At 35.6% G+C, this 17,448-nt stretch overlaps 1 protein-coding gene across 3 annotated transcripts; it reads right to left on the minus strand.

Annotated features, from left to right (window-relative positions):
• Nucleotides 1-4,775: 4,775 nt before the first annotated feature.
• Nucleotides 4,776-13,781, minus strand: LOC105049055 (protein CHUP1, chloroplastic). 3 transcript variants are annotated; one of them, XM_010928590.4, is made up of 9 exons: nucleotides 13,541-13,781; nucleotides 12,298-12,527; nucleotides 11,229-12,061; nucleotides 10,152-11,132; nucleotides 9,941-10,072; nucleotides 9,674-9,855; nucleotides 9,417-9,528; nucleotides 6,158-6,301; nucleotides 4,776-5,153 (listed from the first exon to the last, which is right to left on the minus strand). In XM_010928590.4, the coding sequence occupies exons 3-9, from the start codon at nucleotides 12,030-12,032 to the stop codon at nucleotides 5,073-5,075; spliced, it is 2,436 nt and encodes an 811-aa protein (XP_010926892.1). In that variant the 5' UTR covers nucleotides 12,033-12,061; nucleotides 12,298-12,527; nucleotides 13,541-13,781; the 3' UTR covers nucleotides 4,776-5,072. The 3 variants fall into 3 exon arrangements, with proteins under 3 accessions (XP_010926892.1, XP_019707192.1, XP_029121587.1); XM_019851633.3 differs by having other exon boundaries at nucleotides 11,229-12,066; XM_029265754.2 differs by lacking the exon at nucleotides 13,541-13,781 and adding an exon at nucleotides 12,596-13,212.
• Between the last annotated feature and the right edge of the window lie 3,667 nt (nucleotides 13,782-17,448).

The following is a 17,448-nucleotide window of genomic DNA, read 5'->3' on the forward strand; positions in this document are numbered from 1 at the left end:
TTTTTTTATTTTAAAATAAAAAGATAAATTAGTAATTTGACCATCGTTGTTAATGGTGTTAAACCTCTGTTGGATGACTAAACTATATCGCAACAAAAACCTTAGTTTTAGAGTTTCATTGAAAAAAATAGAACATTTGGGATGTTAGTGAAAATCGTGAAAAGTTGAAGGAAGTGTTGTTGCAATTTACCCAGAACAAAACTACCTTTGGCTTTGCATAGTGTATTTTATATGATAACATTGGCTTTTTACTTATAATATCAGTAGTGAAGAGTAATATGATATATTGTATTATAGTTTTCAAACAATATAACATAATAAAACATATCATATAGTGATTCTTTTGTTATAATATATATAATATTTTAAATACAGTAGTAATGGTAATTTATAGTAACATATTAATTTGTTATATTAACATGGTATATATATGGTATTAGAGTTTACTATAAATATTTTGGATAATGAATAATATTAATACTAAAAACTGTTGTAATTAATTTGAGATATTAAATATAATATCATTATTTACATAAGACATTATCTACCATAAAAAAATTGTTTTAGCAAGAATAATCTAATTATATATTATTATATTAATACATTTAGACAATCTAACTCTAAGAAACAGGAGGTTTGGCAACAGCTAAAACTACTGGTAAAAGTATATAACATCATAACCTTTTATTATTTGTAGTACTAAAAGAATAATAATATTTGTTAGTAATGCTACATAGAATACATTATTTTGTAATTGTAATATTGATTATCATATTAAAATATTTGCATGATATAACTTACATATAAAGTTAAAACTAGGGTTACCATCTAAAAAGGTGGAAATCAGCATAAATAGTGGGCATAAAACTATTCCAAGATGAACATGGAATAGCCTTTGCCCAAAATACGAATATAAGATGTTTCAACTATGCATGATCTATTCAAGGTCCATGCCCATTTTGCAGAATATGTTTTGTCTAGCATAACACCCTATTCCAGGTCTTGTGCTCCCACCAGACATGCCATCATGCAAATAAAATATAGCTCCATGCATGAATAGTACCAGTACGTATAGCTTCTATATATTATGAGTTTTTTCATCCTGAATTATACTGATATATGCTAATCCCATAGTATTGCATTATTTTGTGGACAACAAAAACAATGTAGCAATTCTTTATTCGTGTACAATTGGCAGCAAGTGTCATGTTAATTTTGGACTCATCTTGAGCTTGATTTTTCTCTGCAGCTATCTTTTTGAATCTGGCAGATAAGGTCAGCAGTAAGACCCTCAAATTTTCATTAAGAAGCATTAAAGTTCTCTTGCCACGCCGAAATCCGGCCTTTAATACTTCAATTACGATAAAAAAATGAAGTATGAACATTTAATTTAGCACAAATATACAAGACCCTTTTTCTCAGATTCTAAGAATCGCATAATCATGCTGCTATTGGATAAAATAGTTAGAAAGGTGCTCAGTTAACAGGTTTTTGGATTTTGAAGGTTATAATTTCAAAATCTAGAGCTATGCTAACCCAAGTCTTGAAAAATTTTGACCGAGCTTTATTTGATTGTATAGTGTAGATTTGAATGAACACTCATGAAACCTCGAGTGGCAGGCATATAGGAAGAGGTCAGAAAGTGGGCAACAATGACAGGACCAATATGCTCTTCTCTGTGCATAAAGGTGAAAACTAAAGGTGCCGACTATAGTGTTCTCGACAGGCTTTTGGCACTAAGGACATTTTCATGTTGCTAAAGTTCTTGTTCCTTTTTCAAAAATTTATCAGTCCAGCTAATTGTTTAAACTTGATATATATCTAGTCAGAAGCCAGTCAAAACGACGAAAATTAATCATCACATTAAATCATTTCCCACTCCATCATCCATGTTACCAGAAGGCTGCCCAGCTCTTCCATCCTCCATAACCCATGCCTCCACAAACCATCTTAGAATTGCTATCTACATCTTAGTAACTGCTAATTATTATTTAATGTTTTATTTGCTTAAGTTTAATTATGGTTTTATTATCCTTTGTCGTATATATAAGGAGAAAGATGGGTTGACATAAGGATTTTGGAGTTGAGGATGGTTGAGGTGTTACTTGGATTTTTGAGATGCCATCATGAGGAAGCTTATCATGTAGATGATAATTAGAATCCAGTAAATGCTTATTCTCAGACTTATGAGATGCTTCGAGCAACCTTAGCACACCAAACGAGTAGATCCTCTAAACTAGATATTGGAACAGGGACCGCGGGCAGTGACTACGTACTAAACTTGATCTTAGCCTGAGACGTGGGGGACCAGCAACCACAGTCTCTTTGCGTCGTTGGACTTTTCTTTAGATTTGCATGTCCTGTTTCTCTTAACCTACGTATTTGTTTCCATCCCAGTGTATCTTTCTACGTCGGATCTTTACAGTGTTTGTTCTTTGGTTGGAGGTAGGTAGGGAGTTTTGTATCTTTCTTCCCAGTAGCCATCCTTGCAATCTTCATCGAGCCACCATGGTCCATGTCAGTCCTCAGCCCTTCAGACGGAATGATGGAGTGATGCCAGTACTCTTGACCGAGAAAACAAACAAAGCTTAAATGATAGAGTGACGGCGAGGTGCAGGGAGATGAGATGCCCATCTAATAGAGGATGCATGATATGCTTGGCTTTGCAAGGATGAAGATTTCCATCATGAGGTTATATCATCATTGAACGAGTGTAAATTTTTGCGTAACAAAAAGGCTAGCCAGAAGGTATTGTTTGCGTTCCAAGCCAACGTGGAATCCTGATAGAAATTAACTATACAAATTGCCATTGCTGATGTCTGTTTTTGGTTTGATCCGAAGTCGCAACCAATTCAAAAATCAGAGAACTTCGAATTTAATCTGAAGTCCTTGCTTCACTTTGGTTCCATTACCATGTTTCAGTTTGGCGGGTTGTGAACGGTTATAATACTTGGCGTCACACCAAAAAGTTGAAGGCATGAGTTTCAAAAGATTAAAGATGGGATGCCCATCAGGGGCCCATGGAAGCTTTAATGAGAAAATGAGAGCTCAATTATTAGAAGTCGACAGAGAACAAATAAAGCAGTTGTGAGGGAGTAACAGAGACACATAAGAGCTGGAAGAGAGGTCCTGATCTGCAATGGTTGCAAAACTTGAGAGAGATTTGAAATAAACAAGAACCCAAAGCCATCACCAAATTTGAGTTAACTCTGTCTCCTCTGTTCTGGATACTCCATTGTTTCCCTGAAACTCCTAGTAGAAGTGGTCTTAGATGGTCATCTACCTGCAACTGCACTATCTCAACATCTCCACCAAGCTGTACATACCATTGGAACTCCATGTATAAGTAGGTGTCCTAACAACTAGTATATGTTGCACTTTTCTTGATTTTATTAGTATCATGATGCCATGTGTTATCTTCAAAACTCCACCTCGCGCTAAACATCCATACCTCTAGAGTTAAGTGCACCAATCCATTGTTTATTTTCATTTCTTTATTTTTTTTATTTCTATCTAATAAAGTTGGGTGGCATTCCTTGCTTCCCTTTCCCTCAAAAAAACCAAGCGAACTTAGATTTCTGCTTATTTTCCAGACACGTCATGCCACGTTTATGGTGCGCACTCTTTTATCAAACATTTGGATCTTTGCTATCTCGACACCACCAATCTCACAAGTTGAACCATTGACTAACTGAATAATGTCTTCCTTTGTGACACAGACTAGAAGCCTAACACAAGCTTCAGAATTATTGAGCAAAAGACAAGCAAGTATCTATAATTAAATAAAACTAAGCCTACAATTTTGAAAGTAATGACTGATTTAAAATCTAAAAGCTAAAGGATCTAGATGCTAATAATAAACATCTAGAAGAGAGACAACTAATATGCTTCTTGCCTTGCTACCAAAAGGGCCTTGCTATGACCAAGGAGACCACCAACTGACACCTTTGAGGCATGTCATGACCCTACCAATTAGCTTCTTTACCATGCCCCAGAATCTACCAGAGTCACCCAAAATTCACCATACAGAAAGAGAACGCCAGAATGCACCAAGTAAAAGAGAAGCTTTACTAATTCTTTCAATGAACTTATAAGCTATGCTATCCCTTAGGAAGCTAGAATCTGGCTACCTTCAGAATTCGAAGAAAACGAGAAAAAGAATTCATAAACCGACTAAAGCTATCCGGCTGCTTTCGGTCTACCCAAAGAAATCTGGCTCCAAGTGTGACCCATCCTTATCAATTGCTTTCCCATGCCAGCTATCACACCATTGGGCGGTGTGACAAGGAAAAAGGCGGCCAACAGTTGCTTTGAATAAGCATTTCCACATCAAAGCAACTCACACACATGCTAGTCTATATCAAGAGGAATGCAAAGCATAGTCATCATCAACTTCACTACTATAGTTTTAACTAGATGTCCTTTTTTTTCTACCAAAAAAAAAAAACTAGATGTCCTTTTCACCTCGAATGCGGGCCGATAAGGTTGAATTAGGAAGGAATCCTTGAGGATAAGCAGTAGCAGCAGAGAAGAATGAAGAAGGATGCGAATGTAGGACCCTCTCACCACCCCACCCACTTAAATTCTATTTGGAACCTTCTTTCCATGCTGAATGCAGCACCTGTACCACTAGCTAAACCTAACATCAAGCAGATTGGAATGAGTCTAAGCTTAATAACAAGAAATTATATGCTTGTCTCAGCTCAGCCTAGCCCAACTTCTGGCCTAGAATCTTTCAGCCTGAACCCGACCGACACAGGCACAGGTCAATCCCTTGTTATGGTGGCATCCATCTATGGAGCCTTGGCAAATTATGGCATAGTATAACTCAGAGTTCCATACAGAAGTATTTATGATAGCCACACAAAATGTTTCAACATGGAGTTCCAAGTGCAGTAAGGTTTTTCCTTTGGAGAACAGCAACAACAAACGGTTTGCACAAACAACCCTTGGAACTCCACACCACAAACATACAAAGAACTTGGTAATGTTGCCATATATTTGATTCTATATGATGCTTACTGAGAAGGTAAGCCAGTAATATATAGTTTTCCCCCGTTTCCTTCGTTGTTCTATGCCTTATTTCTGACATGTGCAAGGTTCCGCAGCTCCTCGAAGGCATACATAGTCTCTCCATCAAATCCTCCAGCAAACTGCAGTATGGAATCAAAAATGCTTATTGGCAGATCCAGAGTGCACCAAAAAAATCAAGATAACTGGTAACTGGGAAAGCATAACAAAGACATCAAATGCCATGTGGACATCAGTGGAATTATATAAAGATCTAATGACAGACTCAACATTTTATTAATTGATTGATAGCCTTATAACCTATGAATAAAAATATATCACATTTACATTTACCACCAGTAATTAGGACACTTATTCCCATTAAACAATGGTCTTGTTTTAATAATTTGAAACGGCTTTGTTCCTGTTGGGATTATATTAGGTACGCAATTCATTTGTAATGGCACAAATTTCTTGATTCTAAACTTAGTTCCTGTCCAACAAAATCTAACAGCACATAATAACTTCAATTCTTTCACTAGTGGAATGAATGCTTCTTGCAGCACGCCAAGCCTAACCTTCAGACAAGCTTAGGATGGCATGGCCAGGTTAGGAACCAAGGACAGGCGTGGGAGGAGAAAGGAGCCTTGTATGCGCATGTGTGCATGTATGTGTGCACGTGCATGCATGTGTACGTGCATGTGCATGAGTGCGTGTGTGGGGCTGGGGGATGGCAAGGGGAGGGAAGGTGAGGCAGGCAAAGGTTGAAACGTTTAAGAATGAGAAGCCCAAATCACCTGTCACTTCAGCAATTATCAGATAGCGCAGGTATTTTCAGTTATCTTGTGTTATGGAGCTTAGAATTTACTATCTTTAGATAATATTTATAGCATCCAGACACCTTCAGATAAAACATTCCAAGAGAAAAAAAACCACTAAACCATGAATATCTTTCTGGTAGATGACTTGGGCATGTTTGAAATGTTGCAGCAAATAAAATAAGACTGTCAGTCACTTTTATTTAATTAGTTCCACTAATTTACTGGAGCAAAACTTTAACAAGCATCATGTTTGTCAGAAATAGCTGAAGCATCTAGTTCAATTAGCAATGTTAGTTATTCCAGTTGTTTCTGTTTTCATTTCTTACCTGATGAATTCTAAAAGCAAATCTCACTCCCTGAAGTAGCATATAGTCCAAAGCAGGATCTTTATCTGATGCTCCCTTAGATTGAAGCTCCATTGCTACTCTTTTCATGTATTTCTTTGCCAACCTAACTGATGCAAATTTTATCTGCAGGCATCCAATTAAAGAACTCAGACAGAAGCAAATAGATTGTCAGTTCTGAGGACATGACCCTTTGGACTAGTTCAAAGGGGTTGAACGAATGTCAACAGTGCAAATCTTTGCAAATTTAATGCTTAAAGGATACTAGCATTGATGTTGTCCAAATATCAATGTTAGATTTGCTCATTTAATAACAACCGTCAAATGGCAATATCAGCATAGAAGATAAAAGATGATTAAGAGCATATCCTTTTACAATCTGGATATATGTACTTCTGTTATTTAAAACATTTGTAGCTTTCATTATAAAAATTCCAATGAACATCAAATTTGTTTACCAATGGAAGTCTCTGTGGCATATAGTTATATTAGTGGGACATAATCTTACAAGTACCAAACCACATCATCCTGCCATAAAAATACTTGCTGAGACCATAGAGAATAATGATGCTAATAAAGCGACAGCAGAAATTGTTAGGTGCCCATGTCCTAAAACCTTCACGTCATGATTCAGCATTCATGGTTTTACTTGCAGGGATCATAAATTATGAACAATGTTTGAATCTCATTTTTGTTTCATCCAAAGTAATGAGTTTCAGTATAGCAGTTTCAGTAGAAAACGACCAGTAACATAAGTTAAAAAAAAAACACCTAATATTAGGAACGAGTCAGATAAAAATGACCGGTAATATAAGTTTAAGAAAACAGGAAGCATTTTTAATATGTAATATTGTTTGGAACTCCTAGATGTACTGTTTTGGTGGCTTGCACCATAAATGGGAGAGAATATTTCTAAAAACAAAAGAAAATGTTGACAATGTCACCTGTAGAATGTAAGTTTTGCTATGGCAATATAGCACATGCAAATTAAGTGCCTATGAGACCAATTCTATGATAGCTGAAAGTTTGTCTATGCATATAATTCTGTACTCCCTTTGATTCTAATATCACAATATTTTCAAACTGTAAAACATGGAAAAGGTAAGTTCAATCTAGAGAAGATGCTTTCTAACATCTTAAGGAAATTAAGAAAAGATAAAAGAATGAAGATTAGGATAAGTGTGTGTGTGTGTGTTAGCCTTGGTTTGTTTCATTTAATTTCCAACCAAAACCAAGATTTCATGGTGTTGGTTTCAAGCACTTCAAACACCTAAAGCAAAAACAACAAGGCTTTTCTTAAGTTTTAGTAATTGAAAAAGTATCTGTATGTCACATCTTCGCCAAAACATCTATTCACTCATTTAAATAACTATAAAGGAAAAAAGAATAAGGTAGCTCTGTTTTGGATAATTACTATTTTCATTCATGGAAAAATCTTTCCTTCTAAACTTGTAGCAGAGTTATCAATAATCCCAAAAGTTTGTTGAACAGAAATCAAAAGATGAGATATTTAGATTGTGAAAAAATTATCCATTTAGAGATGGAAAATCTATTGTACTGTTGTTGTGCAGAGTCCCAGTTAGATTCTTCACACAGACAGCATGAAGTCTTTTTGCTTCATTGAAGAATGCAAAGGCTCTGTTCTAACTTTACTACTAGCAGTTTTGCCCATCAAGATTAAGCAAGAACAAAGTGAAATACTGAAACCACATTATGCTAGGTGATCTATTAAGAAAAAGGAAATGATCAATACAAAAGATCAATGCATAGGAATCTAAAGACATCACAAGAAAATCAAATAACAGGGATCTTATTTATGATTTGGTTATTATTGTGTTAGGTAAGTATTGATACTGAATGACAATTAAGGCCTTCTTCATTTGAAAAGATATTATTCGGTGCTTATATATCAGCTATAATAGCAAACTGAAAAGCAGAAATTATGCACCTAACTCTTTGAATACTCAACTGGATGAAAAGATAACAAACCTTAAATAGCACAAATAATGAATAGAACGATGACTGTAAAAAGCTAACTTCCCATACTGATATATCAAGTCAAACTTATAGTTCCATCTAATTAAACTACATGATTTCTTAAACAGCACCAAATTATTCATCATAGAATAGGAGGAAAAGAAAAAAAAATATTTAGGAGCATGGTCAATTCAGAGAGCAATATTTCAAGAAGTTAATATATCGAGTCAAACTTAAAGAGTTCCATTTGATTACACTATGATTTCTAAAACAGCTGTAAAATATTCATCTTAGAAGTGGAGGAAAAGAAAAAAAAAAAATTCAGGAGCACTGTTAATGAAGAAGGCAATACTTTCAGGAAGTGAATACCTTGCATTGACACATCAACTCAATTTCAACAATTTTATATAATTAAGCATGTAACTTCCAAAATAATAACAGAATAGTCATCACAGAATCTATGAATAGATAAGAAACATTCAGCAGCAGAGGATTTGAATAGGCCAATATGTTCCAGATGTAATCTCCTCATGTTGACCCACCAAGTCAGTTTTGATAGTTTTATATATGTTACCTTATATGCAAATGCAGATAATCATGAAAGAATCACAATGGATCACTTAGTTAATCTGATTGGATGGCAAACATGTTTATAGATAATTACTTAACTGTATAAGAAATCCACCCTTTACCTTATGTATGCCTATCAGAAGCTTAAAGTTTATAGTTTGTCGATATTAGCAAAACAAAAGATGGACCCCTACTTATCCATGGTTGAATCCACAAACATGGATGATGTCTATCACTCCCCTACATTACCTTGTGAGAAATGAGGAAAAAATTCAGGCAATTGTTCTTAATCCAACTTATGCACATATATTGTCAGCAAAATTTTCCTAAGAGGCATAGAAAAATTTAGAACTCTGAATATTTAAGTAGGTTATAGGGCCTTCAAAACCAAAGATCTTCTAGTTCAGATAGTACACATCAATTATCAACATTAGTTTCAAAAAAAAAAAAAGTAGTGATAAAAGTGCAGAAATTATTTAGCAAGATTTTTATTGCACTGCCACAAATGCAATTTGAATTTGTACATTTATTGCTTAACAAGATATTCCACAACTGCCTTTTTATGGATTGGCTTCTACAGAAGTAATTAGGAATTACTTGCAATAATTCGTAAAAATAAAACAAATCTCCAAAGGGTTTGAGCATATTGTTGCATAAAATAAATTAATAAGTATAAAGGTTTAACTATACATGCCTTGCTAATGATACCACTATCAAGCATCCAGTCTGTTGGAATTTGGAACTCCTTGCAGTGGCGCACCATCACATCTCTTGTGCGAAGAAGGTTATAAACAGTTCTCTCCATTCTAATATTAGAATGGCAGGAGTCATATTGTTTCATATGAAAAAGAATAACAATTAGTGTTGATGTTAACATAAATACACATACATCCTGAATTATATATAGAATGGTCAAACTAAAATATAAAGACTGATAATTGAAGGCCTTACTTTTCAGATAGCACGACCATTTTCTTCAATGCTACATCGCAAGGAAGACGAGGATCATCCTCATAATTTGAAACTTCAGATTCCAATTTCTTCAGATCACGGTATCCGAATGCTGCTTCCCGTAGAGTGTCAGCTTTCTTCTCTGGCCAATCAAAGTGCTTTAACACTGCCCTCTCATCCACCTTCGTGAAAATAAAAGCATACCAGGTTCTTAAGAAGATTGTTGCAACTGCCAGATTAGAAAATAAACTTTTTATGTGTACTTACAAGAAAGCCAAGTTCATCATCAAGCCAGTTTATAAATGCAACTACATCCTCAATGTCACGATAGGCAGCATCGTTCACCTCCTTTATTAGAGACTTCACAAATTCACCTTGAGTCTCAACATCTGCCTTTATCTAAATACAACACTTGGAAACTCAATATGTAACTAAATGGTTAGATCAGGAAATAGAATACTTAAATAGGGTCTCTTACAGCTAGCAAATGAGAAGAACGGTTCTCAATTTCACCAATCATGCTGCTACGAACATCTGCAACATTGGGAACATCACAAATTCCACCAGTAATAGAATCTTTTCGTGAGTCTCTCTTCATAAGTGAATGGTATAACTCAGCCACCTGAGGTGCTCTCTGCATCACACCTGTGCCTCTCTTTGAGAACTTGGGGGGAGGAGGTGGGGGTGGTGGTGGAGGTGGTGGAATTGGAGCTGACCCATTTGTCTTATCTATATCTGCAACAGAAGTAGAAGGCCTTGGAGGAGGATTAGGAATTCGCAGTGCCCTCTTCTCAACATCCAAAGCTGCAACCTTGGATGGCTCTGGTTTGCTTATACATAATCTTGGACTTTGAATACCACCTAAATTATATTTCTGAACCATTAGCTGAAGGTTATCCCTCACCACACAGTTATCTCCATCCGCTGCTTCTTCAGTATCCAATTCTTTAGGACAAATAAAACCATCAGATTGTCGCCTTTTGTTAATGGTCAGCTCTTGTGCACATCCCCTTGGTCCACTGATAGAATGTCTTCTCCGAGGGCTTCTACCTTCTTGGGCTTCTATCCAGTCTTTATCTAGGATACCTTGACATTCTAAATTTCGGCAATCTCCATCACTTTGGGGCCAGTTCATTAGTTTTTTCACAAGACCATCGTTCTTCAAGCTGCATATTTCACTGGGAACAGATGTGCTCTGACGATATGATAAATTTTTATGATCAACATTTCTCTCCGTGTTCTCATAACTAAAGTCATCATCTAAACCTACAATCTCCCTTGATGCTTTGTCTGAGTTACTTAGTTCACGGCGTAAGCATGAGTTCACCCATCGGAGGTAAGCAAGTTCCTCAACCTCAGTCAGCCTACTCATTTGCAGACCTTCAACTTGTTTGCTTAGATTTTCATTTGTGTGCCGTAATACTGATGCCTCTGCCTGAACTTTTGCCACTATGTCACTCTGTAGAAAATAAATAAAGATGGCAACAAAATGAATTCAGTAAAAGAAACGGCATCCATAACAACTATAAGATGAAGACTGTGACAGAAGCAATACCTCTGTAACTTTTGCAAGAGCCGCAAGTTGTGATTCAGCTGAAGAAAGCCTGAATGCTAGATTTCTCTTTTGAAGCTGGAGCTCCTTGTTCAGACGACGTAGTTCAAGAACTTCAATCTCTAAACTTGAATAAGATGTCTTTCTTTCTGCATTTAGATCAGATGTTGGGTTCAAGCTCCCTTCAGGCCTTGAATTTTCTTCATGCTGTTCTATTGTAGAGGATAGAGAGGCCACTTGCTCCAAAAGGTTTGTTCTTTCAGCTTCTAGAGAACTGACCCTGCCGGTAAGATTCTCAATTTCATTCCTCTTGATATCAAGTTCCTTTTCAAACTCCAAAACTATTGGGCTTTCCTTAAAATGCAGTAGCTCAGACTGTAGTACCAATTCTCTTTCCTTAGACTCTCTTAGTAGTTCTCTGAGGTGATCTAGCTCAAGAAATAGATCATGGGATGCAGGGGACTTTATACGATGGCAATCATACACATGGGGATGAACTTGAGCAGCATTAGCCGAGCATGGAAAATCACCAATAAAAGATCGCTTAACACGAGAATGATTTGGCAATTGATTCTTTTGATTCGAGATTTCTGGGCAAGCAAGTGGTGGCTTCTTATTAGGAATTGATGCCTGCTGTTTGGTTTTCTTATCACTTGTGAAGCCTTTCACAATTTGGGATCCCCATAAGGAACTGGACTTGGGCTTCAAAGGATTTCCATGGTTTTTCCCATGAATCTTCACAGTGTGAGTGTGCTCAGAACACTTGCCTGGCTTGGTTCTGTTATCAGATGAAATGTATTCTCTCATTTTGGTCCCAATGTGTTCATGCCGCGAGCCTAAACTTCAAATGACAAATGATGAAATGATTTGAGTGGTAAGCCATGTTCTAAAAAATAAAAATCATTCAAACATGTACCCAGCAAATATAGATTTCTTCAAATTTAGGTGAGAGCAACCCATGAATAGATTATCCATGAAAGTCTACTTTATTTCAGTAACCAAATAACTAATCTCTAAATCAATTGCTATCATTGCCATATTAATATCACAAGTAGAAGCATAAGAATATTACCTTTCTTTTCTAAAGATCGCTAAGCAAGAACAATTCCTGAATGAAAAATTGAAGAATACCAAGCTTTGGAGCTCTAAAGCGCTATGAGGAATGGCCTTTAAGCTGCAAACCTACAAAAGATGATCGGGCTTCTTTCGCTGCATCTGATGAACTGTGCATAAAATTAATGGTAGAGAGCAGCACCGCAAAGCATTTGCATTGCTCAGAAATCTCAACTATTGTTCTCAAAACTGCAAGATATAAATGACATCAGTGTTCCTGTTTCAGTCTAATAACAAAGTACATTTAAGATTACAACCTGGACATTTTGAAGTCTTGAGATCCAAACCCAGTTCATAGGGTTATAGCTAGTTACAAATGGGAGTATGGTTTAGAATATAAGTACATTGAACTCATGAATGATTCAAAATTTCGTCCTTGAAAGCCAATAGTTGGACCTTTTCCTTGCATTCCATATCAAAGGGCTCCTAAATAAGTGAAAGAAAGCACAATAAAACTACAAGCTTTTGGCTTTCTAAAAGCCTAAAATTTCAAAACTTAACCGAGCGCTAGGGCATAGATCCTATTAAATGTTTAATGCCATTCAAACGAGGTAACTAGCTTATCTTTTGGGTGGAAGTCCCAATCCAAGCACCAAAAAAACATGAACAAGACAGAACACAAGAATCCTTTCAAAGCCCCAGAAGCCTCTGAAACTTCGAGCAAAGCTACAATTTTTCTACCGGAATTCACGTTTTCTGATTAAGACAAGTTGGAAGACAGACCAGAAGCTAAAGAGGTGAAGGAAAACACCAGAAAGGTGCAACCTTTTGTTTCCAAAAGGACTAATATTTCGAAATTAACTCATATCTAGAGCTTAAATGCTTAAAATTACATAAAGGAAAGAGATAACTGCCTTATCTTTCTCCGCAAATTCTAGTCCCAAGCTCCCCCCACACCCCCCCCCCCCACCCCCACCCCGCCCCCCACCTCAACCCAAAAAAAAAAAAAAGGGACTTAGACAAAATAGCACAATAAAGCCCTTCAAAGCCCCAAAACTCTCAACACATCAGGCAAAGCTGTGATTTTTTTTATCCATGAAATCGCTTTCTCTGATCAAGCCAGGACCGAAGACAGACGAGAGGCTAAAGAAGTGAAGAAAAACACCAGAGAGGTGCGACCTTTTGGCTTCCCAAAGGCCTAACATTTCAAACTTCAACTCATATCAAGGGCTAAAATGCTTAAGATGGAAAGAGATGACTACCTTATCATTATAAATGCCACTTCCAAGCTCCAAAACACTCGAATAAGATAGTACAAAAGATCTTCTCAAGCAAAGCTACGATTTTTCTACTGGAAATCGAGCTTTTTGATCGAGCCAAGACGGAAGACAAGACCGAAACCTTGTTCGTCCTGAGAAGCTAAAACCTCACTGAGGTCTCGAAATCCTAAAACCCTTATAAAACCTGGGAACACCGATAGGTTCTTTGTTTGCTCTCGACTTTGCCGGTTTCTCGTCCTCTAGTGAGCGGATTTTAAGACGCGACGCTCCAAGTTCGAGGGCTTTGTGCGCCTGGGAACTGGGGAGTTAAAAAAAGCTGGCTAAGCATTCCCTTCTTTTTTTTACGGCAGTTTGAAATTTTGAAATTTGAAAGGCCATAGCCGTAGGGACGGAGGGACAAGCATGTAACGGACCAACGGTCAGGTCCTGCCGTGAGGGCTTTAGAAAGATTGGGAAAATGATCATGTAGGAAAGTTGGAGCCTGGACATGTCTTGGTTGCAACCAGCAAGGCAAGCTAGTGACCTTTTCCGAGGTGCTTTGAGATTCACGCACACAAATCTTTGTCGGGAGAAGGGATGCATCCAAAGTTCCTTGCCTGGGTTTAAAATAGTGGTTGTTGAAGTGCGAATTGAGATTGGAAGAATGAAGGGTTGTGATCTCACAACCTACTTGTGCCTGTGATGAGAAGGAGATGGGGTCCATGGGGAGGAAAAATTTTGTGGATTTGTATGATGGGTGTATCCACCTATCTATTGAAAAAAAAAAAAAAAAAAATCGCATGATGCATGGTTAGACGATTGCTTTAAATTGGTCTCTTTCTTCTTTTGAGTAATGCAAGATCCAAATTTTTGATTTTTGATTTTAAAGTAATAGTTGTTAAAATTTGAACTAAGATCGAAAGAATGAAGATTGTCAATCTGAATGAAGCATGGTATTTTGTATATACATACCTAAAAAAAATAAAAAAAAGGAGAGGGAGACAGTGACTAAAGCCTGATAAGAATATATATAATAAAAAAAAAATTTGTAGAGAATTTTGAGGCAAAGGAGAAAAATATCATATATAAGGGGTGGGGGAGAGAGAAGGGAAGACGTATTGAGCAAGAAACAAAACTCTATTATATATTGAGATTATTTTTATTTTAAATTTTAATTTTATCAAAAATAAGTTTAAGTCTACTAAGAGGCGAACTGAGATCAAAATTTCTAGTATAGAAAGAAAACAAAATTTATGATAAAGGATAAATATTTTTTATCTTCTCTTATAACATAATTAAGGCCCAAGCACTATCTTTGTATTTTTTTTTTGTTTTTATTTTCTCTTGCATATTTTCAATGTGGGTCCAAATTGGCTTCATGTTCTTGCATATTCATGAAGTACGACTTTGCATGGCCAATTCCAAGTATTTTCGTTATATAAAACAAATTTATGCTGATCTAAATAAAATAAGGCACAAAATGTAAGTTGAAATTTTTTTTTAATCCAATTTTACTTGTTTGAGTGAAAAACACCATCTTATTTTTTATGTTTTCTAATATATTCAGCTATTATCATAGCTGATATCATATAAGTCAATCTCAAGTGGACTAGAAAAATGATAGTCTTTATTTAATAGCAGCAATGACTATAATTGAGGGGGTCCATTATGTTAAAATATTAGTCTCATTGAAATATTAGCTTTTGCATCTTGATCAGGTTAGAAAAATTTCTACAACTCACTTGTATATTCTTTATCCCTTATAAACACTTCGACATAAACTTGAGTGCATTTTTTATGAAAACCTATTTGGATTGCCATTTCATATAACCATTCCAATGTAATACGCAAATATATAAAACTTTTGAATTGTTCTTAGATGTGTTAGTAATATAAACCAACATGGCTTGTAATTCTCCTGAGCTATTTTGGATTGAACCCAAGGCCTAAATATTGTAAAGTCTTAATGTTTAAATTTCAATAGCTATGAAACAAAAACAAGATGTTAAATTCCTCCATTTTGTTACTCATAAATACATCTCATTTGATTTTGTTAATTTGTTACTCATTACAAACTTCACTATTTGTAACATTTTAAAATAACAAAAGAATGAAAAATTCTAAACAACTTGATTTGTTATCTAGTTGCTAGAACTATCCTTTTTCATTGTGCATTTTTCAAGCTTTAGATGTGATATGTATAAGGTATCAACAAAAATGAATATACGTATACATATACATACATACATACATACACACAAACACATACACATACACACACACATATGTATGTATGTATGTATGTATGTATGTGTGTGTTTATGTGTGTGTGTGTGTGTGTGTATCATATACATGGTTTTAGATATTATGGAATGAGGCTGTCCTAGTTTTTCTATAGAACGAGACACGTTGCCATCTCATCTGATCTTGAGACTTGGGGTAAGGGATGTCTTAAGACATGTCGATTGAGATGCTGAAATGATGGTAAGATGGTCCGTCCCAACACCACTCCAAAAAATCTAACTTTTAGCGACGGCTAAATACCATCGCTAATAGTCGATTTGCTGTCGTTAATATTATTAGCAATAGCGTCGCATCACTAATTGATGATCGAAACAATCTTAGTCGTTAATTATCACTATTAGCGACAGATTTTTTAGCCATCGCTAATAACAACTATTACCGACAGTATTTGTGATGGCTAAATTCTATCGCTATTTATTTTTTATTTTTAAATTAAATTTTAAAAAAAATAAAAAAAATTAAAGATGGCTATTTTGTCACTAATGTTGTCGCTAATAAGTATTAGAGACGACTAAAGTCGTCACTAATGCTGTCGGTAATAGTTAATTTTATTTTTTAAAAAATTTATAATAATATTTTTTAAATCTATTTTAATTAATCACAATCAATTATGATTTCTAACACCTGTTATAATTAAGATTTAAAGATGATATGATAATCAAAAATAAAAAACTAATTATATTATATTAAAAATATAAATTATATAATTTTACAAGTAGTATCAAAAAATATATAATACATCAAAATAAAAAAAAAAATCAAGTCTGATCCTCCTCATCGTCCTCTTCATCCTCCGACTTCTCTTCAGTAGCTAGTAGATGAGAGTCGGATATCCCAGCATCCTGAAATGAAAAAAACTAAAATATTATTAATAAGTTTTGATATGGAGGTGTATCTTTCGATACACTCCAATAATTCTCAAACAAATTATTCCTATACATTTCATTTGATGATACGAGCTATAGACACCCTCGATCCATCAATTGGATGGTTAGATTAAATTTTTAGCTCCTAAATCTCCTTCTCTGACTCAAGCCTAAATATGTGAAGCTTCTAAATATGAAAACTTAAAACAAGTAAAATAATTTACTAATAAAATTATCTGATGTGATGGTTAGAACAATGAGCCCAACCGGTCACATAGCTATGGATCTCAAAAAATCTTCATGATCGTATCACGGATGACATCCTGAAAGCTTTGAGGTTGCTAGCTCAGAAGCCTCTACACGACCTCCTCTACATGCGCATTGCTCCAAGTCTGGGACGTCGAGGCCTGTGAGGATATCAAAGAATATCGAGCCACTGAAGGATCGAAGCTATGGCCAAATTTTATAATCCGACTCCTACTCACCCCTTCGGTGACCCTGAGCCATCCCTCAAGGTCAAGAAGGAGCTAAGTAGATGGATCATCGCCGTGCCGCACAATGACGTACTTTGCATAATCTACCTATATAGTTTAAAAATACATTAGTTCTAATATACATATTAGATTCTGTAACAACTTAATAAATACAGTTTGAAATTCTTACCGCAATCTATCGTGACTTAGAATCAAGTAATTACCAGTCCTCCTAGACTGGTGTGTGGCCTCCCATAATCGCAACTGA

The sequence above is a fragment of the Elaeis guineensis genome, chromosome 7 (assembly GCF_000442705.2).
Source record: "Elaeis guineensis isolate ETL-2024a chromosome 7, EG11, whole genome shotgun sequence".
Taxonomy (NCBI): Eukaryota; Viridiplantae; Streptophyta; class Magnoliopsida; order Arecales; family Arecaceae; genus Elaeis; species Elaeis guineensis.